Below are 25,275 nucleotides of genomic sequence, written 5' to 3'. Positions count from 1 at the left end.
ACAGTGACTCGGACCTGAGAGCAGTGTGGCCACTTTGTAAGGACTCACAGTGCCAGTCTAGTCAGGCCATAACACTTCCCCGGGACACTAGCAGCCTCTCCGCTCTGGAGATGGTGGATGAGAGCACCAGACAAAGCTGACGTGGGGTCTGTACCCACCAGGAGCGCCAGTCCCCCATCCACCTGCGCCCTCTGAATGGTCTCTCTTATGTCACTGTTTCTTTCTCCCCCTTCAAGGTATCAGTTGACAAAGCATTTTCACAGGTGCTGTTTTCAGCTCCTCAGCCCTGGGAGGCAAGTGGGCTTGGGGCTGCTTCCATTTTATAGGGTGAGGAACTGGACAAGAAGCTGGGGGACACCTACTGATGGGGTGGCAGGAGTCCTGGGCAGGCTCCTCTTGGTCTCTCTTCTGGGATTTGCAGAGCTCGGCCTTCTAGAGACATGGGAAGTGTCTGGTCTGAGAGCAGCGCACACTTACGGTTCCCTCAGACCTGGCCCTTGAGTGCATTCTCCGAGGGCCTGGGATTACTGGTGGGGAGCACAGCTAGCAATGTAAATGCACTGGCCGTCAGAGGGTTGAAGGAACTGCTGCAGAACAAAATGTGAAAACAAGGGTTATTTGAAAGCCCAGCAATACATGCTCAAATTTTTAAACTATCACATACAACATTTTCTCTAAAAATCATATTCAAAGGCTCAAAATATTTTTCATTTCAAATAATAAAGTACAGAGAGTTCGAAGACCCAGATGAGTTGCAACTGACGTCCGAGACGAAGCTGACACCGACGTCGGCACTGAAGTGCGGTGTTGGTTCCTCTGTCATAATGAATTCAGGGACAGAGGTGACGATTGTGAAGTACTTCCTGCACCACCAGAACAGGCCGGGCCAGCGGGAGTCCTGGCACTGGAGAGAGCCCCCGGCTGCACGAGGTGAGCTCTGCCAAGGGCAGGAAACTGGAGAAGTCAAGGGCCTCTTGTTTCCCAGGTCCCCTCTGGCTGCGGTTGGTTTAGGGCCGGTCCCTCCTTCCTGGTCCTCCCACTGCGCACGGTGGGAGCCCAGCTCCGCTGTTCGCACCTCAGGCTGCATTCAGTTGCTCCATCTTTTCTACGTTTTCTCTTTAGATTTCTCAGTTGTTTTCTCAGACTCGTTTGTACAGAGTGGTTACAGGCAGTTGCGAGGAAGGAGACAGAAGCCGTAACACCTGAGGTCCCGACACCTTAACATGACGTCAGGCTACATAGAAGTCACCCGATCATCTCAGAATTTCCTGTTTAAGGTCTACAGGAGGAGCCAACATCAAAACTGCATCATCAAAAGCAAAGCTCAAGTGACGTGGGCCTGGAGCACCTGGCAGGTTAGTGGCCTTGAGGAGGGTGAGGGCACCAGACCACAGAGTCCTGAGCAGAGGTGCCACCTGGTCCTCACCGTTGGACCCTGGGCAGCTGCTGGGGCGAACCTGGGCCAGGTCAGCCCACGGGACCCCAGGGTGGTCTGTTAACTGAGGAATTAACAGTAACCACAGAAAAGCCCAGCAAGGATTCGCTGCTCCCTGAGCACGTTATTGTGAAGGCTGGTCTCGGGGCAGAGACTGGCGCAGCGGCAGGGCGCTCACCATCAGTGGTGGGGGGAAATGCCAGCTCATCTCTGTTCCTTCCTCACCAGCCAGCGCTGCCTCCAGGTGCCCGAAAGGCCCTTCGGAGGCAGGCGTGATGCTGCTGGGACTGACACCGCCTAAACTAGTCACTCCAAGGAGGCGGGCGGTTTCTAGCTCTGGTCACCGCACAGCCTGCTGTGCAGTGCAGCTTCCTCTGCTGACTAGGCCGTCACTCTCACCAAACACTGGCCCTTCCAGCAAAGCAGCTTGAGGTGCATTCTGTCCCTTCCACCCAATTCTAAAGAGATTGATTCAACAGCTATTTCAGCTGTAACTGTTTTGAATTTTTTCTGGCTTTTTCTATTTCGAGCATGAGAGCAGACTCATGACTTTTCATAGACTTAACGTGTTCTGTGCTTGATCCTTACCTGGGATATGCCGTGTTTTTATTTTTATTTTTTAATAGTTTTATAATATGTTGCCTCTTTTTAAAATATATATATATCTTTATTGATTTCAGAGAGAGGAAGGGAGAGGAAGAGGTAGAAACATCAGTGATGAGAGAGTCATTGATTGGCCGCCTCCTGCTTGCCCCCTACTGGGGATCGAGCCCGCAACCCGGGCCTGTGCCTGACCAGGAATCAAACTGTAGTCTCCTGGATCCTAGGTCAACGCTTAACTGCTGAGCCACAGCCGGCCGGGCTTTATTGGGTTTTTAAACGGTGCTGCTTAGACCATAGTTGGGGTACACAGGCCAGTCGAGGGTCAGGAATGCACCATAGCAGTTACTTCTGGACAGATGCCCGAACATTCTCTAATCACTGAGATGACGTCTCAGCCAAACGGGCAAGCTCACTGTGATGTTAAACTAGTCTGAAAATTGTTGCACATGTGAGTGATAACTCGGCAAGTTTTATTAAAAAGCTCCCTTTTCATTTGAAAAGGAGAATTAGGCACGCCCTCTACAAAATGTGGGCACTTTTCCATGTTCTCTCTGTCTTAGATTAGATATAGCAAGTTGGGTTAGCTCGGGCCTCAGCCCTCAGGCCGGCAGTTCTGAACGTCTGCTTCTCTCCTCTGCAGACTGTGGGCTCCTTCGGGCCCGAGGGGCACATTTGTCATAATCATAGCCCATAATGATTTCAATAGCCTTTAGGTCATTTAGGAAGTTCCCGAACTTCCTATCTGTCAGCTGTCCCCACGCCTTCCCCAGCAGCTAGAAGCAGGTGGCCTCCCTCTGTCTTTGAAAGTGAGCGGCTCTCTGCACTCTGTCCACCCTGCTGGCCCACAGGCCTTCACGTGAGAACGGCGTCAGTTCTGGTGGCGGCAGCTGTGACGACAGCCTCCCCAGTCTCCCCCCAGCGTGGCGTGGGCCGTGGTCCTGGCAGCATAATCTCAAAGCTCGCTCCCACACTGCATGACCGTGAGGGACATCGCAGTGTGTCGTGAACCCCTTTCCTGCTTCAGTGGGTTGGAGGAGATTCTGTTTGCCATTAAGGGCTCTCAGACAGGGAGCAGGGCGTCTTAGTCTTATGTCCACAATTCCTGATGAGAAATCAATCGGTGGCTCTAGAAGTGCTTTTTACCATTACCACAGTGCAGTGTCTTAGGGGAGGCCCCGGGAAGGGTTCGTCACTGCCCAGGGCTCTGCAAGCTCTCAAGTTAAATGCCCTGGAGTCGGGGTATAAACATGACTGCCTCCTGAACACCTGCAGAGATAAATGTCTCACGTGGACCCACGCAGCTCCTGCTGGCAGGACACGTGACTGCGTTTGACTTCAGTGCAGTCTGGGAGGGGAGTTGGAGCAGGAGTCCCTGCGGCACAGACCGGGGAAGGAAGGAATCTGTCAGTCTGTTTAGTTTTAGTAAACAATGACATATTTGGAGTTTGTAATAAAATACATGTCAACAAAATCCGTGCCGTCAGTGTATCTGCAGGGATAACTGCTCTTCCCAGTGTGAGCTGAGGTCTCTAAGTGACACAGTCACGGGGGTGCAGGGAGAGAGTGCAGCGTGGACTTCCGGGGAGCAAGTGGCACTTCAGGGGGAACCTGGAGCCGGCACACCCTGGCCCTCCTCCCTCCTGCGGGCCTGGGCTCAGCACGGCCCCTCCCCCGCTGAGACTATTTTGTGGCAAAGTTGCGCCACCTTGTGGCCTCATTGGAGTAAAAAACAGGCAGGTGAGGGGCAGCTGCCCTCCACGCTCACCTAATGTTTGTCCTTAGGAATATAAAAACTTTTCAAAACACACAGCCTCCTTAGTGAGCAACCACTTATCTGCTAACAGGCACGAAAAGCTAGGGCAGGAGGCACGGGTTTCCCAGGTTTCGTGTCCGGGCAGGGCAGGCAGGGCCGACGGGCCGAGAAAGTTCTTAGACTGTAGACCGTTGTTTTTCTGTCTGAACCAACCCCTGCTCAGGCACGATTAACAAATGACCCTGACGCAAAATAAAAACACACCAACCCTACCCTGTAGCTGACTCCCTCCTCCATCCACATTTCTGAGTGGGAGGTGAAGGTGGTGGGCAGGGGAGACGTCTAGTCAGGAAGGCAGCCTGGGGGCTGGTGCCCCATCTCCCACCCAGGCCGGCCCGGAGGAGTAAGTCTCTGGTCACAAAGGGTTTTGTTAATTCGGGTGTCATTTGCTCAGCTCCTAACCAGCTGTAAGACTGCAAGAATGCCACTGAATGTCCCTGGACCTTTGGTTTGTTTAAATAAATAAATAATTTTTAAAAATTAAAAAAGATAATTTCCAGTGAACTTTTGACGTTATAACTCTTCTCATTCACTCATGCGAAAAATATTCCTGGTGCATGTACTGCGTTATATGACTCTGCTGGATCCAGGAACCCGTGGAGAGAGGAAAAACGGTGATAAAGACTCGGGGCCTAAATTCATGCAGCTGATCCTGGAGCGAGGGGATGCGCCACCTCTTCACAGGAGAAGAGACGGTGTCAGGGCAGGAAGACCACATCACTGGTTACCAAGCAACAATTACACGTGCAAACTCTGCTACTAGAGAAACTGTACAGGGCTGAAGGACTCCCAGGGCACCCAGCTGAAATCCTTGTAGCGTTTGGGGAAACGGCCCCTACCAGCGGCCACGCAGCAACCCCGGGTACAGCTGGGCACCCACCTGGACACTTAGTGAGCTCGCCAAGCAGGTGGGCTCCAGTTGCAGCGATTCCAGAGCGAGCGCTGACAGGCTGGTTAGAGACTGGGCGCACACACTTGGATTAGCCTGACTTGTTTACTGTTTGTCACAAGTCATCCATTTACGTTAAGAGAAATATGAAACACATATGTGCCTGGACTGAGCAGTTTTTCATTTAATCATTGAGGAAATTTTATCTGAATCAATTGTATTTACTGCACTTGCCTGGGATTTTTTTCAATTCTCACCCAAGGATATTTTTTCCTTACTTTTTGGGGGGAGGAGGGAGGGTGAGAGACAGAACCATCGATGTGAGAGAGGCACATCGGTTGGTTGCCTTCAGCACGTGCCCCAACCAGGACTGGGGATCTTGCCTGCAACCGAGGTACGTGCCCTTGGCTGGAGTTGAACCTGGGAACTTTCAGGCCTTGGGCCAACACTGTAACCACTGAGCCAAACTGGCTGGGGCTTGCCTGGGATTTTTATAAGTATGTGGATGTTTTGTACAATACATTCCCCTTGTCGTGATGGGGAAACTGATGAAGGCGCACTGGTCACTGTGGTGGATGCTCAGTGTATTTTTTGATGTTCACATGTCCATTGCCCTGGAGTAAAGACATTGTGCAGTTCTCTCGGCCCCTAGTGAGGGCACGTGTGCACCGAGACCACAGCGCCTGCCTCCTGGGTGTGGGCCTTCACAGCAGCACGATATTCTCCTTTTTTCTTTGATTAGACAGATTGCTTAACACCAAACTGCAATTCATTTTCCCATCCAGGGAGTAGACTTTCCGTTGATTTCTTAGACTCCTGTCTTCCAGCCAGTCCCATCTCAGGGCGGGGCAGGACTTTCCTCCATCATCTGCCAGCCTGGGCCTCCTGCCACACGGGACACATACCTGTTAATTAGTTGACACCAAGACTTATTTTCTCCCCTACAACTAACCCTAGTGGTCACATGGAGGCAGTTTATGTCTCAGCATCTTCAATCTGCTGTAGTCATTATGGCATCATTCTAGAAGTACCTGCGTGAGGACGGGGCTCCCTCTCTGTCCTAGTCGGACACTCCCTCCCACAGCCTCGATGGTTGTCAGAGCAGTTCTCCTGTTTCTAGAGGTGACGTCAGGAACAGACACACTGAAAAGCCACAGACAAGAATCAGGGTCTCCTTGGAAAATGAGAGGCATAATTAGAACCAACGCTGTGTTTTTCTAAAGGTTTGGCTCCTTTCATTCCAGTCATCCCCTCTAAGCAATCATCCCTAATTTCTTTTTTCCCACCCACACCTGACAACCAGTCCTTCCCACGGGCTTGCTTCCTTCCTTCCATCCTTTGCTGTGTGGGCTCAGGTAGCTATGGCGACGGACCTGCTAATAGGCAACCGACTTGCTCACTCACAGAGCATTCTGGGGCCGGTCCTTAAGGAAGAAAAGCTACTATGTTCCTTTTTGTATCAAGATTTGCGGTCTCGTCCACAGAAGTGATTCAGGCAATCTGATGGGACAGTGAACGACCAGTGATTGAATATTACTGCATCTATCCCACACTCCTGGGTTCTGCCCTCCAAGGTACTTCCAACCACACGGGCTCAATTCAAGTGTCATTGTCACTTGAGAGTTTGACACTCCACATTTCCACCAAGACTATGAAATCTTAGTGACAGGAAGAGGAAATTTAAGAGGTTCTATATCACCTTTCAAAATGGTTACAATGTTGCCATTAGGGAAGGGTTCCCACATGCCTTCACGGGGTTCCTCTAAAACCCTCCAGGAACAGAGCCCCTTTCCTCAGCTGGTGTAGGGCGGTGGCTGGGCGTGAGGTCCCTTGGGGGCAGAGCTCCGGGCAGGGGATGGAGTGTTGGCCACATTTGGGGGCAGTTACCTGCAGAAAGGACCACACGCCCCAGCTCCCATGGGCCAGCCCCGGGCAGGCAGCCTCGGCCTCGCTGACTAGCTCCTCTCTCTGAACCTGTCTTTGGCTCAGTCTGCTTCCTGCAGCCAGGTGGACACAGACCATTTCACATGGTTCAACCTTGCGTCCTTGGAAAGCGAGGGTGTCAGTTATCGTCTTGCACACGGAAAACTGAAGTTACTATACTTCAAAAGGAAAATCCTTAAGGATATTTCTAGATGTACTTTTATTAACTAGAACCATTGAGGTTTATTATTTTGCAGCAGATGTTTATCATGTTTTCTGACTTTTTCAGTTAAGGACACGATAAGACCTCACTCTTTGGTATAAATAGGCCAAATGTAATCATGTTCTGCCTGACAAATGTGAGCATTGGGCTTTTATCAGAGGAAGCGTGTGCTCTGCTTTTCTAGGGGGTCTTGTAATGAGGTTAATAAACTCTCCACTGAACTCAGGAGGGCAGCCGCTGCCCCAGCTTCTTCCTGGCGAGATGCTGCCACCTTTAATTGTCAGATTTTAGGGAACAGAGTGGGTGATGTAATAAAACAGCAGGGCTTGTCACTACCACCCCAAGTTGCAAAGCGGAGCCTGTGGCTTGGTGACCTCGCCGTGGCGCGCGTGGAAAGCTCCAGGCTCTCTGGCATCCACACTGCACGGAGGGTAAGAGGGGAAAGGCCGCCCCAGCTTGCTCGGGCCGTTCACCCGGCGCTGGCCAGGGCGCAGCGGGCGCTGCTCCGGCGGCCGCAGAGTTTTATGCAAAACCGGGACCATGAGCCGGCTGCTGTCCCCCAGGCGGAGGGGTTCTCGCTCAAGCTCCGGGTCGCAGGGGAACCGCGTGAGCACCCCACGGTGTGAGTGAGGGGCCCCGTCTCCTCTCGTGGGCCTCTGGAGAGCAGGTGTGCGGTGCCGTGGGGCCAGGCTGCGCGGGGCGGGAGAGCGCGGGCCTGCTGCCCCGGCTCCTTCCTGGCGAGATGCTGCCCGCGCGGCCCATCTGTCGGCGCCGTCTGCCCCCCCCCTGCGCTTCTCCTCAAGGGGGCCGGGGCGAGGGTCTGAGCGCAGCACGAGGACCTGACCACGTGGGTGAGCACAGCGCGAGGGCCTGAGCACGTGGGCAAGCACAGCAGGAGGGCCTGAGCACGTGGGTGTGCATGAAGCACGTGGGCCTGAGCACGTGGGTGAGCACAGCACGTGGACCTGAGCACGGGTGTGCATGAAGCACGTGGGCCTGAGCACGTGGGTGTGAATGCAGCACGTGGGCCTAAGCACGTGGGCCTGAGCACGTGGGTGTGCATGAAGCACGTGGGCCTGAGCACGTGGGCCTGAATGCAGCACGAGGGCCTGAGCACGTGGGTGTGAATGCAGCACGTGGGCCTGAGCACGTGGGTGAGCACAGCACGTGGGTCTGAGCACGTGGGTCAGTGCAGCACTTGGGTGTGCATAGCACGTGGACCTGAGCACGTGGGGGGGTGCATGAAGCACGTGGGCCTGAGCACGTGGGCCTGAATGCAGCACGAGGGCCTGAGCACGTGGGTGTGAATGCAGCACGAGGGCCTGAGCACGTGGGCCCGAGCGCAGCACATGGGTCTGAGCACCCCGCGGCCTGAGCACTGCGTTCGTGGGTCGGTTTCATCCACCCAGCAGCGGCCCTGCGTCTGCTGCGTCCGGACCTCAGGCGATGAGAGGCAGCGACTGTGGACACGCGAGCTGCTGCTCTGCGACCCCTCGAGGCCAGTCCACCCAGCGGGCCGGCGGGGAAGCAGCGCGGCCCCGGCTCAGATTCCCACGAACCACCGCGGGAGGGCTCAGAACCCTCAGGCCGAGGAACCCCGGTGCGCATGCGCGCTGCCACGGCGGCGGCCGCACGGGCAGCGCTGACGCGCCGGAAGCGGGGCACCCGGATTTCCGGTCGGCCTGGGGACTTCCGGGTTCCGGGTTCTTCCGCGGGCACGGGAGGCCGGGGAGCGAGTGCGGGCCGCTGCGGCCCGGGAGCGGGGCCATGGAGAAGCTGCGGCGGGTCCTGAGCGGCGACGAGGACGAGGAGCAGGGCCTGACCGCGCAGGTGGGAGCCCGTCCGGGCCGCGGCGGCGGCGGGCCGAGCGGGGAAGGTGGGCGGGGCTGCTCTGCCCGCGCCGGGGTGCGGGGGTTCGGCCAGCTCCGGGAGGAGGGGGCGCCCCAGTTTCCGCGGAGTCTGAGCCCGAGCCCGTTTGCTGCCCGTCCTCCCTGCCGGCCAGCCCGCCCCCCGCTGCACCCCGCTGCGCCGCGGGGGAGGCTCGGTCCTGCGAGCTGCGGAGCCCGGACCCTGAGGCCGCCGCCCCCGCTTGCCCGGGAGGTGAATGGGGGGCCGCGTCCTTTGGAGGCTGGGAGCGAAGCGAAGCCGCGTGAAGCGCCGCGAGGGGTAACGAGCCCGCGCCGGCTTTCCCACGGGGTCTGGGGAGGCGGCTTCCTCCGCCGAGTTAAAAACGGGAGTGAAACTGCGTCCTGCGAGCTCTGCCGGGCGCGCCGCGGGCCGGCCTGCCCGCCAGGGACGGGCGCTCGGAACCGGGTAGGGTTGGGGCCTCGCTCGCCCCTCCGCCCGCCCTCCCTTCCGTGTGCTTGTTCAGCGCGGCTGGGGCAGGACCCCGGACTAGCCGGAGGGGTCAGAGCCCGAGGCGAACCAGTTTGCAAATCATGAGGGTAACGCAGGAACCCCTAAAGGCAGGGTGTCCCCCCGAAATGTATGCACACTTCGCCCTCGAAGGGGGCCTACCACGCGACTAGTGACGTGCCAGGGGAGGAAAGGTCGGGGGGGTCCCAGCCTCACGACCAACCATGTGCTGGGGGAGAGGTGACCCTGGGGTCCTTGGGGTCCCGTTTCTGCCCGTTGCTAGGCACGGGGGTGGGGGTGCTTTCTGCCCTGGTGACCTCTGCGCTCTGCACCTGTCCTCCTCTGCTCCCGTCTGTCTGTCTGTCTGTCTACTGCCTACTTACTGGATCAGTTACATTTTAAAGATCATCCCGTGGAAGACGGAACACGGGGAAACACCTCCTGTTAGAAAAACAAGTACAATGTATCTGAGAGAAAATAAACTGGCCATTGCGAGCCAAGCACTGAACTTGCTAACAGTGGAGCGATTTGAACTTGTAAGAAAGTGAAACGGGCGCTTTTTCTTCTCGTGCCCGCTCCGGTCATGCGGACTCACCACGCAGAAGTCAGCCTGTCTCGGGGTACGGTTCCCGTTTTCCAGGCGCGACTGGGTCATTTCCTACGTCGTGTGCAGTCTTCAGGGTTCATTTTGTTCTGTGTGGTTAAAATATGCTTGATGGGTGTTCTTCCTAGTGGAAGGAGTGAAATTCAGATGTTTTTACAGGCAAGCTCGTTCTTTGTTTAAAATCCAGCGAACAGATGACGCTGCTAGAAATAATGTCTGAATTAAACGAAATATTTTAAGAGATTTAAAGTGTGTTAAAAAGTGATGTGTTACTTTGACAGAATCTTTATTCAGTTATTTTTATCTACTTTTCATGCTACATAAGGATTCACAGATTAATCGACTCAGGTAAGGATGTAGCCAAAGGTATTTTGAGCTTTTGCGTGTAAACCTTTGTTTTTACTTCATTATTCTGGAAAATACACTCTTATTGTATGTTTCTAGTTTCTTGGAGGAGCTGTTCTTGATACTTTTCTGCTTACTGGGAAAATAAGTTTTAATGGTGTACTTAGCATTGCTGCATGCTGCACTGTCCTGCTGTGTAAAGTATGCAGAGTACTGCTTTTTCCCACACGGTGGTTAGAATTTGCATGACATACGGAATGTCGTTGTTCTAGGATAAATGGTGGTTTGACAGATGTGTTTGTAATGCTGGTTGGGCAGATACCAAGGCTTTCATGAGCTGGTTTGGGAAGAACTCTTTACAGGGAAAGTTGTCAGTGTGTCTAATGGTAGGCACTACAGGTTGCCACCCAGGTCCCCATCATCAGGGGGGTGTATCCCCCAGTGGCTGTACCCCTCTGCTCACCCTGGAGCTCCTGCAGCCACCCCCACTCCGCCCCCAGCCTCCAGACAGTGAGCAGCTGGCATGAGGTAGGCTCCAGAAGGCTGGCCCTGCTCAAGGCAGCACTGACCCTGAGCAGCTGGCACTGCAGCCCTGCCCTGAACTCAGCTGAAGCCTCGTCCTTGCCCAGTTCCTTCCTCTGCCCTCTCCAGCTCCCCCCACTTCGCCTGGGTTTCTCTGCTTTGCGCATAGGACACTTAAATCTAAGCAACCTAGACAGCCGCTGAGAGGTATGGTGAGCCCCTGTACCACGACCCAGCCTCACCTGTCAACAGTTTGCCCATCTTGTTGAATCTTTGCTTTTTTTTATTTACCCTGTGTTTTATAATATGTCTTATGCATTATGTCATTTCATCCATATCAGAGTGTATGTACTGCCCCAGCAGATAAGTGCTCTTTAAACATGAGCACAGCCCTGCTACCACACCTACCGAAGGTGACAGTGGTTCCTCAGGACCATCTGGTCCCAGACCATGTTCATACTTCTCTTAACAGTCATGGGGTCTTAATGTTGTTAAACGGCATTACAATATGCAGAATAGCACAGAGACCCATCCACACTGTGGGTTAAAATGCAACCTGCCTTAACTTAGCATAAAGAGCCGATTGGTGTGTGGTGACTTAAGCACATGTTCTGATCCCCCGCCTCCTAAGGTCCTGGACGCCTCATCCCTGAGCTTCAACACCAGGCTGAAGTGGTTCGCCATCTGCTTTGTGAGCGGCATCTGCTTCTCCATCCTCGTGAGTGAAGATGGGATTGTGTGGTCATTTCTGCTCTGTGCCCCATGTGCCAACAAGCAGTCGCCCTATCTGGATTGCTCTCAGACTGCTTGATGGGGCCTAGTCAGTCACTGGAATAAAGGAGCAGAGACCAATACAAAGATGTAGAAATTAATATTTGGGGGGCCATGGTTTGTTAAAATAATGTCATTTAAGAAGAATCAAAAGAGCCACAGAGTCAGTCATTTAGATGTTAGTTACCTTTTTTAACTTGCCATTGGAAAGGAATGTTTAAGTAGGGAGATTCACGTATAGGACATTGTGTTGTGGCTCATTTATATGCAGATAGACACAAGATACAAATTAGTAAATAACATTGAAAATTAACATTTTAAAATGATACCATCAGAGACTATGGAGCACATCTATACTGAGAACTTACACTGTTGCACATTTATATTACACTGTTGTGGTGCATTTCGTTTGATGCCGTTGCCATGGTAAACTGAAGTAACTCTGGTGTCTTGACTCAGGGGACTGGACTGCTGTGGCTCCCAGGGGGCATAAAGCTTTTCGCAGTGTTTTACACCTTTGGAAATATTGCCGCCTTAGCCAGGTATGTGCCCGCGTCAGCTTCTCAAAATGTTTCATTTGCTATCGCCTCAAAATTTTCCTTCCTGATGAACATTTTCCTGATAGGACATGTTTCTGTAGCTCTGATGTAGGGTGGACTCAGTCACAAAATCCACATTCGTTGGGTAACTATGTGTTGACTGCTGTCGTGTGTGCCAGCTGCTATCATAGTGTTCAAGGTAGGAGTAGCTAGCATGTGGGGCACTCGCTGTGTGCCAGAGTTGCTTCTACCCCCAGTTTATGAGGTGGGCACTGTTACCACCCCCATCCAGCATTTGGGGATGTGCCTAGTGAGGGGATGAGGCAGTCTTCCCCCGACAGTTCTGCGGAGCCCCAAGTCCCTGCTCTCAGGAAGCCTGCGTCCCACTCTCAGTGAGGGAGCTGGTCAGGTGACCTGCAGCCCAGCGGGAAGGTATGGACATGTGCTGTGCAGGAAGTCAGGGTGGTGATACAGAGGCATGGTGGTTGGCCTTGGGGACCCCTCTTTGAGGCTTCCTGGGTGCATCTTTGTACTGACATATGCTGGTGCAATTATCAGATTTAAGAGCTCTGCGTTTCTGTGCGCTTACCTCTCTGAGGTGACTGTGTCTCCAGGAGTTTTCTGGATCAGGGTATTGTCCAGTAAATGTGCATGAGCCAAGGCCAGGCTCAGCCCGCTCTCCTGGGCTCGTTCCTGTGACTGTCGTCCAGACTGGTCTGAAGGAAGCTGACTAGCACGGCTCTGGAGTAGCTGTGAGAGGCTCTGCCCTGACGGTCACTGGTGTCCTTTTTTCATTGTTCTGCTGTGGACTGTGCCCGCAGATGAGAAGGTGGTGGTGACACTGGCACACAGTGAAAACAGCCTCGCCAGTTTGAGGTGGCTTTGGCTCCCGTGCTCACGTGGAGCTGTAAGTAGCAGTGTGGGTCACTGTGAAAAGGCATTCATGTCTGATAGAAGACTCAAGGTTCCTCTTAACATTAAGGAAAAATAAGCCAGGTTTAGTGAGAGATTGTTACTGAGTCAACTCTCAGGATGTCTTCTCTTGAGAGCGTTTGTGTAACCAGGGGTCAGTCGGCCGCCTCTCAGCTCTTCTGTTTGTCTCGAACAGCACATGCTTTTTGATGGGACCCTTCAAGCAACTCAAGAAAATGTTTGAAACCACAAGATTGCTTGCGACAGTTATTATGATTGTAAGTAAACATGAAAACATAAAAACTATTGAAGTATTTGTTGTGTTATTTTATAAGCAAGTGCCCATTTTCCTGCGAGTACTTGTCGCGTTTCTCTTGTTGTGCTTGACAATGGTGTCCTTAGGGCTGAGACTGAAGAGTTTGGGTGATGCAGCGTCCCCTACACGATCGCCTGGGTACATCCCACTTCCCATGCACCTGTCTAACGCTAGCGCTCTGCAGTTAAAGTGAAAATCCAAGCTCGCTGTGTTTTATGGTCCAGCCCTGGGAGCGTGTCTTATGGGCTGCTGTGTGTGCTCTTTGGAGGACAGGGCTGGAGGACAGGTCACTTCTGGGTCCATTTGAGTCTTCTCAGGGAGGGTTGGCATTGGTTTCAGTGGCCTGTCCCCTGGCTTTGTCCCTCCCGGTTGGCTAGTTGACAAACACTTCCAACAGCAGGGCTTTACTTGCAGTTCCTGTCCCTGTGCCAGCCCTTGCGGGTGGGCCCTGTCTGTGGCTGTTGGGTCGTCCCTCTTTCATTCAAGGTTCTCTGTCCTGCATTTGGGGGTCTTCACAGATGGCCGTTTGGGGTGTGATGTGCTGAGGGGACCTGAGCCCCTCTCCGCGGAGCCTCTGGTGCTCATGTGCCTGTTTGGTGTCTCTCCCAGAGTTCTTTCCCCTGAAAGCATGTTTCTGACTTGAAATGTTAGCGTAGCTAGTTTATCCTTTTAACTATTAATTTGCTTTTCAAACACAGCTAATCTTGCAGTTTCACAGGTTTGGAAACATTTTCAGCTGTGACGTGTGCCTTCTCCTTGCTTTTTATTTGTAGCCTTTTTATTTGTGTCTTTATTGAGCTTCATCATATTCTGACTTTCTCAACAGTTTTGAGTTTCCTATACTAGCTCGTATAGCAGCATACGTATTAATGTTTAACTTACCCAGGTCACTGAGAAGTTACCTTACGCTGTTGGGCTGTGGCAGGTTGGTATTTCACTAAGATTTACGTAGGTTATTTTGTTTGGGACACCCTGAGACCGGTCTCAGTGATGTTCTCTAACGAGCACAAGGTCGGGAGGTGTTCAGACACTTAGAAACATAAAGTGTCTCCCCAGCGAGACCATTAGTTATTCACTGGTCTCATGTTAGTGATGACTTGTCAGAACATTCCTACTCGGACGCTTGGCAGAGTCTCATTTGCTGCTGACATAGGCTTGTGCCCAATAGCGAAGGTAAAGGAATACGGACACTTAGCGCCTTCTAAGTGCCAGCCACCCCCCCTCCCCGAGCGCATTACAGACATGCTCTGATGTGTTTCTCACGTGCCCCTGTAGAGCTGGTGGGTAGCTGCTGCCCTTTCAAAGGGAAGACGGCTGAGGTCTAGACAAGTAACTGTCTTAACCCAGAACACTCGGCTAGTGGGCGTCAGACTGGGATGTCGCCTATTTCTCTGTCTCCAGAGTCCTGCCTGTCCCTGTTGCTGTTACCTGCCCCCCCCTTGCAACTCCCTGCCTCCTGAGGGCACAGACATGTGGAGTGGTAACGCTGTCTCTGTGTGAACGGCATCGCAGGAGGCTCCTCATGGAATGAACTGGGTAAAGCAATCAACTGTGTCTCAGCGGCACTAAGTGCCATGTTGGTAGTGTGGTGACTGAGCATGGACATGGTCATTCCTAAGAACAGCTTTTGTCACTAAATCACTCTTTAACATTCTTTCTGTTGACTTACTCAGCATATTATTTTCTAGGTGCTTCCATTTGCCAGGGAGCATTGCGGTCGTAGACTCTAAAGTAGAATAGCCCCTGGAGTGTGTGCACAGAGCAGGAGTCGGCTGTCTCACCGGCTTGTTCTGAGTATGTTATCCATGCAGATGAAGGCAGGGAGTGGATGCATTCTTACTAAGCTTTGAGAGGATGCAGACTCACAGTTCTTTCTTTCCTCCCCCAGTTGTGTTTCGTGCTTACCCTGTGTGCTGCTCTCTGGGTAAGTACATTGGCCACGCCTGCTTCACTAACTGGGCTACCTCAGAGGAGCTCAAAGTCTGGCTTCTTAAAACCCACCAAAGCCCGGCCGGGCGTGGCTCAGCGATTGAGCATCAGCCTGGGATCCAGGCAATTGGGGTTCAATTCCCGGTCAGGGCACATGCCCAGGTTGTGGGCTCGATCAATGACTCTCTCATCATTGATCTTTCTCTCTCTCTCTCTCTCTCTCTCTCTCTCCCTCTCCTTTCCTCTCTCTGAAATCAATAAAGATATACTTAAAAAAAAAAAGCACAACAAAAAACCCCCCAAAGATGTGTCCCTAAGGTACTGTGTGGTGACACCCAGTGGGTGGCTAGACTTGCCTTCGATTCCGCACCTGAAATGGGCAGAGGCGAGCTTGTCCTTCCTTGTAGCTCAGGCTCCTCCGTCAGCCCTGAGCTGGGAGAGGCCTCTGTCTGCTCGGCTAGGGCGGAGGTAGCCGCTGACGAAGGCACGTTATGGGCACAGACTGTCGAAGCCACTACACAGGAAGGGCCAGAAATCAAACCAAAACAAATGAGCAAAAACTTCCATTAGTCCCGTACCACCCGGGCGAGGCGAACAGCTTCATTATCCCTACAGAGCTCACTGTTACAGTTCAGCTCAGGTACCTGGCTCCTGGCCCTTCATGTGGACTGATGGTTTCCGGCCTGCTCCCCAGAAGGCTTTGAGGTGGCTCTTGAGCCATCGACAAAACGCCTCCGTTTAAAGGAGGGGTAGTGTGTCATGTCTTAGAAATGCTGTAGCAAAAGCGGTTCTGATTTTCCTTTTAATTTTGACACTGTCAGGACTGAACTTTAGTTCTGTGGGAATTTACTTACAACACATTCCCATTGATAAGTGAAAGGAATATTCTTAACAATTTTTGCGTATCCCTGTGGAAAATTGGTTTCTGATTTTGGAATGGGCTAGCAGCCTGTTTGTTTATAATCAGTAGGTTAAATAAATAAATGAAGATTAAGAATGGACAAGGAATTCTAAAAATGGGTCATTTAAAAACTTTCGTGGAAACTGTTTATTATACATTACTCCAGAAGATCACAATAAAATACAGTTTTCCTTCAAAAAATAACTCACGGAAAGGAGCAAGTGAGACCAAGTAAAGTCTGTAATTCTACGTAGGATGTAAGTCTAGTAACTCCGTGGGGTTTTAAGTGTTGATTTAGGAACGTTAACATTTGCTTTAAGGACCTCACATTGCAGAGTTTTGGTATGTTCAGTTCACTGATTTAATGCCATGTATTTAGCAGTATCTAAGTTAATGGACACAGAATTTTATAAAGGAAATATACTCTATGGATAGTTAAGTTTCACATCTATTGAGTCTTAAATTTGTCATACTAAGATTTAATAAAATGGACCTATCGTCTTACATTTTTGAAGGGGAAGAGTTAAACGTGGTTGTGAAAAAATGGTTTGAAAAATCCTTTCCTCATTATGTCTGTCTCTTGCTGTCAGTGGCACAAGAAGGGGCTGGCCTTACTATTCTGCATATTGCAGTTCCTGTCGATGACCTGGTAAGTCCTGCCCTCACAGGAAGTTACCATCCCTGAGCTGTGATGCGCACCTTGTTCTGAGCCTGTGAGCCTAGGAAAGTTGTTGGGGTTTCATCTGGTGGCTGAGCATGAGCCCAGGAGGGGGCCGGCCTCCCGAGGGGTCAGATGAGTGGAGTCTGCAGTGTCCCCCGTGGGACGTAGGCCGGCCTCAGGGGTGGCTGCAGTCAGGCAGGGAGACTTGGGGGGGGGGGGGGCACTGGCATAGTTACACCAGGATGACTCACTGGTCTTCTGATATGTGAGCAAAAATGACACCACATGAATCCACAGGGGTGAGGCCGTGTCACGGCTGAGCCCGGGGGAGTGGGGGTCTGCAGCTCGCTGGGCAGGTGTGTTGCAGTTCGTGCTGCTGCTGACTCCGTGGGAATCCGCAGCGATGAGCACTGAAGGTTCTGCTCTGCCTCTGCCCCTCCCAGTGTCAGTCACCCCTCCTCCCCCCTCATGCTTTGCCTTTGGTGAGCACATCCTGGCCGCCCCCAGTCCAGCTGCAGGGAAGGCCCTTCGCGTGCGATGGACTCGATGTGCCCTCCTTGCACGCTTCCCTGGGAGACTGGGAAGGCTTCCCACACGTTAGAGATTAGAGTGTTTTTCCTTTACCTTTAGAGCTTTTTGTTTTTTCCTTCCAGGAGTCAGGAACCCTCTCCCTGGTTTTGCTCTTTTCGGTCTCCTGTTTGATGGTACCCAGTCTGGGATCATCTTTTTTGGGCCTGTTTCTACCTTTCCACCAATACATGTACCGTCAACGAATGTTAAATGCCCTTATTGCCTGTTACAAAGGGACCCTGTGGAGAGGTTTCACTCTTGGTGAAATGTGAAAATTTTTAACTTGAATCCCTCAGTCGTTTCTGTAATATGTTGCTTTTTATTTCGTTATCTATATTTAATGATTTGCCCCTAAGGGAGAATATGTTTATTCTCAATTGTTTGATAGTTTCTATTTAGAAAATAACTTTAGCCTGGCCAGTGTGGCTCAGTAATTGAGCATTTACCTATGATCCAGGAGATCAAGGTTCGATTCCCGGTCAGGGCATGTGCCTGGGTTGCAGGCTCCTCAGTCCCTAATGGGAGGCATGCAGGAGGCAGCCGATCAGTGACTCTCATCATTGATGGTTCTCTCTCCCCCTCTTTATGAAATCAGTAAAAATATGTTTTTAAAAAGTAACTTTAAGGGGGTAGCCTTTTTATTATAATAAGCTCAGACGTTAGCAGGCGTCAAAGTTCCTTGGAGAGTTTTGAAAACATGGAGTTTCACACTCAGGAGATGGGTGGTGTGGCCTAGTGATCTGCATTTCTAACTCGTCCTGGGCGGTGCTGTTGTGCTGGTTGGGCAGGTGTGGAGAAGAACCTTGCTGTAATGTGCTGCTTTACTTTGTGGTGTTGGAACACGGCGTTGTCTAGGTTACGTTTCAACAGCTGGCCTTTCTCTTGCAGGTACAGCCTGTCCTACATCCCGTATGCGAGGTGAGCTTGTTTGAATCCCATCGGTTTCTGGTCCTCTGAGTAGCTTCACAAAAATACATCAGTTTTAGTAATTTTCACATTAAATTGTTACTTATGAGGCTGACTTTCCCCCTAAAGGAAATGATGAAAGTGTAAGTGAGGTGAGTAGGAGGAGCCTGTGTGTAAGGGCACTCAGCGCGTGTAGTGGGCAGGCTGGGACTTAACTTCTGCCTCAACCAGAACCTTTGCAGCCGTGGAACCTGGACACGGGATTCTGGATCCTTCCATGACTGCAAATGTTCAGTAAATAGGATGTGGAGACACCAGCAAAACAAATTCTACTTAAAAAAAGGAAGTTAGTGGAAAAGGGAGGTCTGACACATGGGTGCTGTTTTGAGCCAGTAGAAACATTTATTCTTTGTCAAGACCATTTATGCTTTTTCAGAGAAATGCACTTAATGTGGTCGTGGGGGGGAAGCAAGACTGATTGTAGCCTTAAATCTGAGTCAGAAACATTGTTGACACACAGCTTTGCTTCTTTGTAAAATCTGGAAACACAGGTTGTGCATGAGAAACAGCAGTTGTGTGCCTAATAAGAACAGTGAAGGAAACGGGTAGAAATTCTATTTCTATTGAATTCCAAGGGGATAATTCTTTCGGGTAAACTCAAGGAAGAAAAGCCAGCTGTGGTTGAGTCCAGTGTGCAAGCTGCGGAGCAAGAGCACTGGAGTGACTTCCTTGCTTGGCCCTTTGCAGGAGGTCCCTGCCCTTTCTCAGCGAGGGGCGAGGTCGCCTAGACAGGTGCCACTCCCCGCAACGCGAGCTCACAGCCATGGCAAGGCTTCCAGAACGGGGCCCGCCCTCCCCCCAGAGTGCGGATCCTGCACAGAGAGCAAGGTGCAGGTCGGCCCCCAGGGCTCCAGCTCGGGTGCCTGCTTCTGACAGGCTTCATAAAAACAATAGGTTCCAGTAAACACAAGTATTAGTAATACTGCAGACAGAGAAAGTACTAAAGGCAAATGGATTTTATCACATGAATTTTTAAAATTCTGAGCATGCAGTTACAGTTTGTTTTTTTAAAATCCAGCCTTTTTTTTTAAATGAGTCCTTTTGTTTGGTTATCTTTGGTATTTAAATCTGTTCCTTTATAGTAAGATTAGTGGATGTGCTGGTAAAGGTTCCTAAAGTAAGTGTCACTTCAGAAATTAACCAGTGTGTCCAACTGCGCTCTTGATTCCAGGATGCTCAGCACAGTGAGGTGTCCGGTCCCCGAGTTCTAACGCAGATGGTCGTGCACTTGTCTGTTGGCAGAAATGTTCTCTGACAGTGGGCAGGTGGTTACGTTGTTTTCTCCTTTCCCCACCAGGGATGCCGTCCTGAAATGCTGTTCCTCCCTCCTGGGCTAAACCCCAGCAACTTCACAAAGGGGCTTGAAGTTGCTGCTGTTCTGGGTGGAACATGTTTTCCTGATACGTGGCCACTCCCTGCCCACTGCAGTGCCAGTCGGGACGCCTGTGCCCTGGTGAAGTCGAGCTCGATACACTGCAGGATGCTTGTAACGCTAGATTCTGTGTCATTAATACTCTTCCAGACACAGGGAGAGCTTAATCATCGCCCATTGTGAATGACTTTTAGCCAGTCTTTTAATCTTTTCTAAACAGCATTTGAGATGTGAATATTTAAGGATAAATCTGTGCTGTGCCATATAGTCAACTTTTTTGGTTCTTCTAAAATATCTAGACTTTAAAAATACTTTTTAAAAAAATACTTTAAATGTGAAAATTTTTACTTTAAACTAAAAATTGTTTATTATATGTAATAAAAATAATATATAAATCTTTACACTTTTGAAATAAACCCATTCTTGGAAAAATAACCTTTTCTGGATCAAATTTAAAATCTTTTAAGTGAGCGGCACTTTGGTGCAGTTTGGTAGAACTTGGTGTGGACTCTGGTTTCTCTGTGGAGCATGTGTGAGCCACAGTCTCGCTGATGCTCACGGCACAGGTGTGTAGAAGATGGTAGGACTGTGCCCCAAGTGCATTTGCAGGTGTGTTGTCCAGGGTGTGTCCTGAGCACAGCAAGGGGGAAGACCAGGAGGAGGGTCTGGGTGCAGGGTGGAGGGAGCTGACAGCCAGGTCTGGGCAGGTGAGGTGACCAGCCACCAGCAACCCAGGGCTGGGGGACCGAGGGAAAGAAGAGCCTGCTTGAGGTGGAGCCGAGGTGGAGAAGCAGACAGCATGGTGGGGTTTTCACCAAAGGAGACCCTGAAAGGGACACGCAGGTCCGGCCCCACCTGGGGAACGGGCACAGTGCTGCCTCGGTGCAGAAGGCACACGCTCCCGCAGGCCTGACCGTAGCCTTGGGGGTGGGCCTGTGCTCCGTGGAAAGCAGAACGGCCCAGCCGGCCCACTGCATCCGCAGGCTCCACGCGTGTGGATTCAACCAGCTGCGGATCCCAAATTCTTGGGACAAAAAAGGCTTCGCAGGTGCCCTGTCTGGTGTGGCTCAGGTGATTGGAACGTCCTGTGCATCAAAAGGTGGTGGCCGGGTCCCAGTCGGGTGCACTTGGGAGGCAACCGATTGGTGTTTCTCTCTCACATCAGTGTCTCTCCCTCTCTCTAAAAAGGCATCTTCAGGTGAGGATTTTAAAAAAAAGGCTTTGGCTGACCTTTGACATCCCTCAGGCCAGGTCTCCAGTGACCAGTCTGGGGAGACGTGCATGGCAGTGGTGAACCTCACTTTCTCTTGGAAGAAATGCCCAGTTTCTGCTAGTTTCTGCTTAACCCGTCCCCAGCCTACAGACCTCAGTGTGGGGGCTCTGGAACCCTACTGCTGGGTCGTAGCTCCTCCCCACCCACCTGCTGGAGCTGTGTGATGTTGGGGTGCCCCCGGCCCCCGTTTCCCTGTGGAGTGGAGAGTGACAAGCCAGGGGAGTTTCAGTGGACACGTGGGTTCTTATGGGACTGCCCCGTGAGCACTGGGAGGCTGCCGGGAGGGAGGGAGCGGAGAGAAGCCATTGCCGGGGCCACGCCCCGCTCAAGTCTCTGGGTGTCTGTCCAACTGCTGGTTGGTCTCAGTAGCTTCCCTCTTGGGCTGTGCCCACAGGAAAAGGTGTTTGACCCCTTCCCCCCATCTCCAGTCCTCCACTCCTGGCAAAACTCCGCTGCTCCTGCTCACAGCTGGTCCCACAGCCTGGGGGACGGCGCACGGGCGCTTTCTGAGCCTGCGGAGACCTGCGCCGAGGCGCTCAGCACTCCTGAGCCGGGCGGACAGGGCCCCAGGCCCCGGTGGGAGCCGGAGGGCCTCCGAGTGACGGGACAGCCCGAGCTGTGTCTTGAAGCTGCACCTGCACATTTCTGGAGACTGACCTGTGGGGCGTTTGGGGGTGCTGGGGGAGATCGCGGTGCTAACCTTCCCCTCCCGGCCGCCGTGAGGACCGTTTCTGGCACCGTCAGGGTCGTGCGCGCCTCCGGCCCTGCCCGCAGCCACCTCGGCTGGAACACGGGCGGGGGTGCGGCGGGGCAGCGGCGGCCGGGGGGGGGGGGGGGGGGGGCGGGGGCGTCCTGCCCGGGCACCGCTGGCTCTGGGCACACGTGGGCGCACCCACCGCTGCGTGGCTTTCGCCCGCCTGGGCCGCGGCGCTGGTGGTCCCGGGAAGGGCAGGGCCCACGCGGTTTGGGGATCTCGGCGGGGTCGCTGTTCCTCGGCGCCCACACGGTCCAAGGTGCCGCGGGCGCCCCGTTTCCCCCGCGGGCGCCCTGGAGCAACGCGGCCCTGCGGGGGGGGGGGTCCCCGGCCTTCGCCGTCGGGTCTCAGCTATTCAGGGGCCTCCGACCTGCCGCAGGGGACCGGGGACCGGGGACGCCTCCGCTGGAGCCCGGCCGCGGCCGCGGACACGCAGGCGCGTGACTGTCCAGTTTCTCCCGTGTCGTCGCCGCAGAACCAAAGCGCCTCCGTTGCTTTTTCACAGAAAACTAGGTTTTTAATTTTGAAGCGCCCGCCGCTCAGCAGGGGGCCGACGGGGTTCAAACGCAGACACGGAGCCGAGACGCCTTTTCCCAGCCTCGCGCCCGCCCCGCAGCCGCCTTCCCCGCACGTGGGAGGCGCGGGGCCCGCGGGGGTTCAGGCCGACAAGCAGCGCGCGCCCCGGGCCGGTCCCCTCTCCCCCCGCGGCGTCTCCCGTCTCCTGGCCGCGGGCGCCCGTCGGGTTCCAGCCCCGCGCCCCGCGCCCCGCTGCGCCCGCCTCCTCCTGCGGGCGCGGGGCCGGGCGGAGGGAAGGAGGGGACTTGGCTCCCGGCCGGTGAGCGGGAGGCGGCGCGGACGGGGGGGGGGGGGGGGGTAGCAGGGGAGACGAGGGGCGCGCCCCCCCAGTGCCGGGGCCCGGCTCCACGCCTGGAGGAAGGGCCGCGCGTCCTCTCCGCCGCTCCGGCTGCGCGACACAATGCCCTTCCCGCCGCCCGCCCCGGCCCCGGGCGCCCCCGGCGCGCGCCCGCCCCCCCGCAGGCCCGGAGCCCCCCGGAAGGCGGCTGTGCCCGCCTGCGCCCCGCCCGCGCCGCCCGCCCGCGAGAAGCAGCGGCCCCCGGAGGGGCCGGAGGCGCCGCCGACCCGCTCCTGGCCCTCGGCCACCCTGAGGCGGCCCCCGGCCCGGCGCGGCTCCGGCCTCAGCGCCCTGGGGCCCTCCGCGGGCTCCCCCCCGAGCCGCACCCCCGAGGCCGCGCGGCCCGTCCCGCGGCGCCACCTGGAGCAGCAGCTGCCGGCGCGGCCCCACCGGGCCCTCCCCGCGCCCTCCGCCGACGCCCGGCGCCCGCTCGCCCCCGGCCCCCGAGCCACGGCCGCGGGTCCGCGGAGGGGCGGCGACCCCGGGGCCCAGGACGCGCGCCCCCCGAAGGGCCCCGGCCCGCGCCGCGCGCTCCCGGCGTCGCTGCTCCGCGACCGGCACCGGTACGAGGACGTGGAGCTGGAGCCCGCGGCCCCCGACGAGCGCCTGGTCCGCAGGTGCACCGAGTGGCTGCGCGGCGTGGAGTCGGCGACCGCCGCGCGCCCCCGCCCCGGGGCCCTGGACGCGCCCCCCTGAGCGCCCCCGGCCCACCCGCCCGGCGCCCACCCGCCCCCGCTCCCTGCGCCCCGGGAGCAGAGCCGCCGGGCCGGACGCGCTCGCCCGGCGCCCACAGCCCACCCTGGACTTGCGGCTCCACCCGGGCGACCCCCTGGGCGACACGCAGCCTCGTCCTTGGACCACCCACGTGTCCCGGGCCCCTGTGGACACAGACAGCCTCCTGCCCAGGCCACTCCCGCCCCCAGCCCGGACCGCCCCAGGACCTCTCCGTGGCCGGCAGGAGGACGGTGGGGACCAGGAGGGTCCGTCTGTGGTGGACGTGGCGGTCGGGCTGCGCTTGGGATTGTGTTTCTCCGGAACAGGACAGAGGTGCCGGGTCGGGCAGCCCCGGGACCCAGGCGCCCTAATGGCCCGGGGGGGGGGGGGGGGCTGTGCACCTGGCGGCTGTTGTCAGCTCGTCCTGGGGGTGCCCTGCGGGCGGCACTCGCGCTGTGAGCCAGGGGCACCCCGCGGACACGCTCACACTCACTCACACGCCCACAGCCTCCGCTGACGCCACACCCCACGCACACAGCCCGGCTCACCCTCACGCGGACGCACGGACACCCTCAGCGCACCGCACCCCGACACATCTCCTCCAGCACGGCCGGGAGCTGTGGGCGGGACCCGCGGCCTCCGCTGAAACCCATCGTCTCCCTGCGCTGGGCTGCCGGCAAATGTCGTCTGTGCCACGTACCGAAGGCGAGTCACCAGCGGGGAGGGACGAGGCCCACTGGACGGGGAAAGCGCCCGGAGCTGGGCGCCGGGAGCTGGGCGCCGGGAGCTGGGCACCCGGAGCTGGGCACCCGGAGCTGGGCGCCGGGAGCTGGGCGCCGGGAGCTGGGCCCCGGGAGCTGGGCCCCGGGAGCTGGGCGCCGGGAGCTGGGCGCCGGGAGCTGGGCCCCGGGAGCTGGGCGCCGGGAGCTGGGCGCCGGGAGCTGGGCACCCGGAGCTGGGCACCCGGAGCTGGGCGCCGGGAGCTGGGCCCCGGGAGCTGGGCGCCGGGAGCTGGGCGCCGGGAGCTGGGCGCCCGGAGCTGGGCGCCGGGAGCTGGGCGCCGGGAGCTGGGCCCCGGGAGCTGGGGGCCCGGAGCTGAGGGTCGGTGGCACAGCTGGAAGCGGCTGGGGGGGCAGGGCGGGGGCAGGGCCCAGGTTTTGAACCGCGGCGTGAAAAGCAGTGGAAGGCGGCTTTGTGCAGCTGCACATGGTGGTTTTAAAACAGAAGATCTCTGTTTGCTGTGTGGATAAAGGGTAAAACTCCTCTGCCTTTTAGGGGCCGCCCTTCCCTGCTAACTCGGGGCCAGTTCCTGGGTACCCTCTCTTTGCATCTCACTACCTTTAACTCACATAAGGTTGCGCAGGAAAAATTTGTTATCAGATTAGACAGGTTTATGGTAAAACAATGTGTTCCCTCAGTTTGGGGCCTGTTTTGTAAAAGCCAATGACTAATGTTTCTCTTGTCAGACTTTAGTATGTCAGGTCTTAATTAGAGTTTGCATTGAAGCCTTACATTTTTTAAAACCAATTTTATATTTTTCTTGTGGAGATCTTGTGCTAACCCCCCCCCCCAGACGATGCGTTTAACTCAGTGGGAGCTGGGTCAGCCCCCAGATGAGCTGCGTAAGCAAAGCCCTCCCACTGAGTGGCTGTCTTTTCTGACCCCCGAGTGCAGAGAGATCCACAGTTTCTCATTGAACTGGACCCGTTAGCACCAGAGAGGCAAAGTCAGCAGCCCTGCTGAGCTGGTGTTGAGACGTCTGTCCCCGAGGGAGCTCTGGCTGTTTCCCGGGAGAGGGCTGGGTCCTGGACGGTCACTGGCAGGCGGAGAGAGAGCTGAGTTCCCAGTGGGCAGCGTCGTAACGTGGTCTCATTTACGTAAACTGAGTGCAGGTACTAATAACTGAGGGACCCGGTCTGTGCCCAGCGTGACAATAACGTTTTAAGGACTTTCCTACAGTAATGGACGTTGG

General features: G+C 55.0%; 2 protein-coding genes across 2 annotated transcripts; both read left to right on the top strand.

Moving 5' to 3' along the window:
- The first annotated feature begins 8,577 nt into the window (after positions 1-8,577).
- On the top strand, positions 8,578-20,076 carry SFT2D1 (SFT2 domain containing 1). The gene is made up of 8 exons (XM_081140921.1): positions 8,578-8,716; positions 11,344-11,430; positions 11,943-12,025; positions 13,131-13,212; positions 15,139-15,174; positions 16,671-16,729; positions 18,200-18,229; positions 19,575-20,076. The coding sequence occupies exons 1-8, from the start codon at positions 8,654-8,656 to the stop codon at positions 19,612-19,614; spliced, it is 480 nt and encodes a 159-aa protein (XP_080997047.1). The 5' UTR covers positions 8,578-8,653; the 3' UTR covers positions 19,615-20,076.
- A 2,576-nt stretch (positions 20,077-22,652) lies between these two features.
- Positions 22,653-23,285, top strand: PRR18 (proline rich 18; the record flags this gene model as incomplete). Its single annotated transcript, XM_081141443.1, has 1 exon — positions 22,653-23,285. One exon carries the CDS (start codon positions 22,653-22,655, stop codon positions 23,283-23,285), a length of 633 nt encoding a protein of 210 aa, XP_080997569.1.
- Positions 23,286-25,275: the final 1,990 nt, after the last annotated feature.

The sequence above is a fragment of the Miniopterus schreibersii genome, assembly GCF_964146895.1.
Source record: "Miniopterus schreibersii genome assembly, chromosome: 6".
NCBI classification, from domain to species: Eukaryota; Metazoa; Chordata; class Mammalia; order Chiroptera; family Miniopteridae; genus Miniopterus; species Miniopterus schreibersii.
Note: the sequence above shows the minus strand (reverse complement) of the source record. Positions and strands in the feature narration are given on the sequence as shown.

What these genes read in the sequence shown, in the direction of transcription:
- SFT2D1 (XM_081140921.1), top strand. Translation starts at nt 8,654, where the DNA reads ATGGAGAAGCTGCGGCGGGTCCTGAGCGGCGACGAGGACGAGGAGCAG. An exon ending in AATATTGCCGCCTTAGCCAG is followed by an intron (nt 12,026 to 13,130) that starts GTATGTGCCCGC and finishes TGTCTCGAACAG; the next exon opens with CACATGCTTTTTGATGGGAC. An exon ending in TTGCGACAGTTATTATGATT is followed by an intron (nt 13,213 to 15,138) that starts GTAAGTAAACAT and finishes TTCCTCCCCCAG; the next exon opens with TTGTGTTTCGTGCTTACCCT.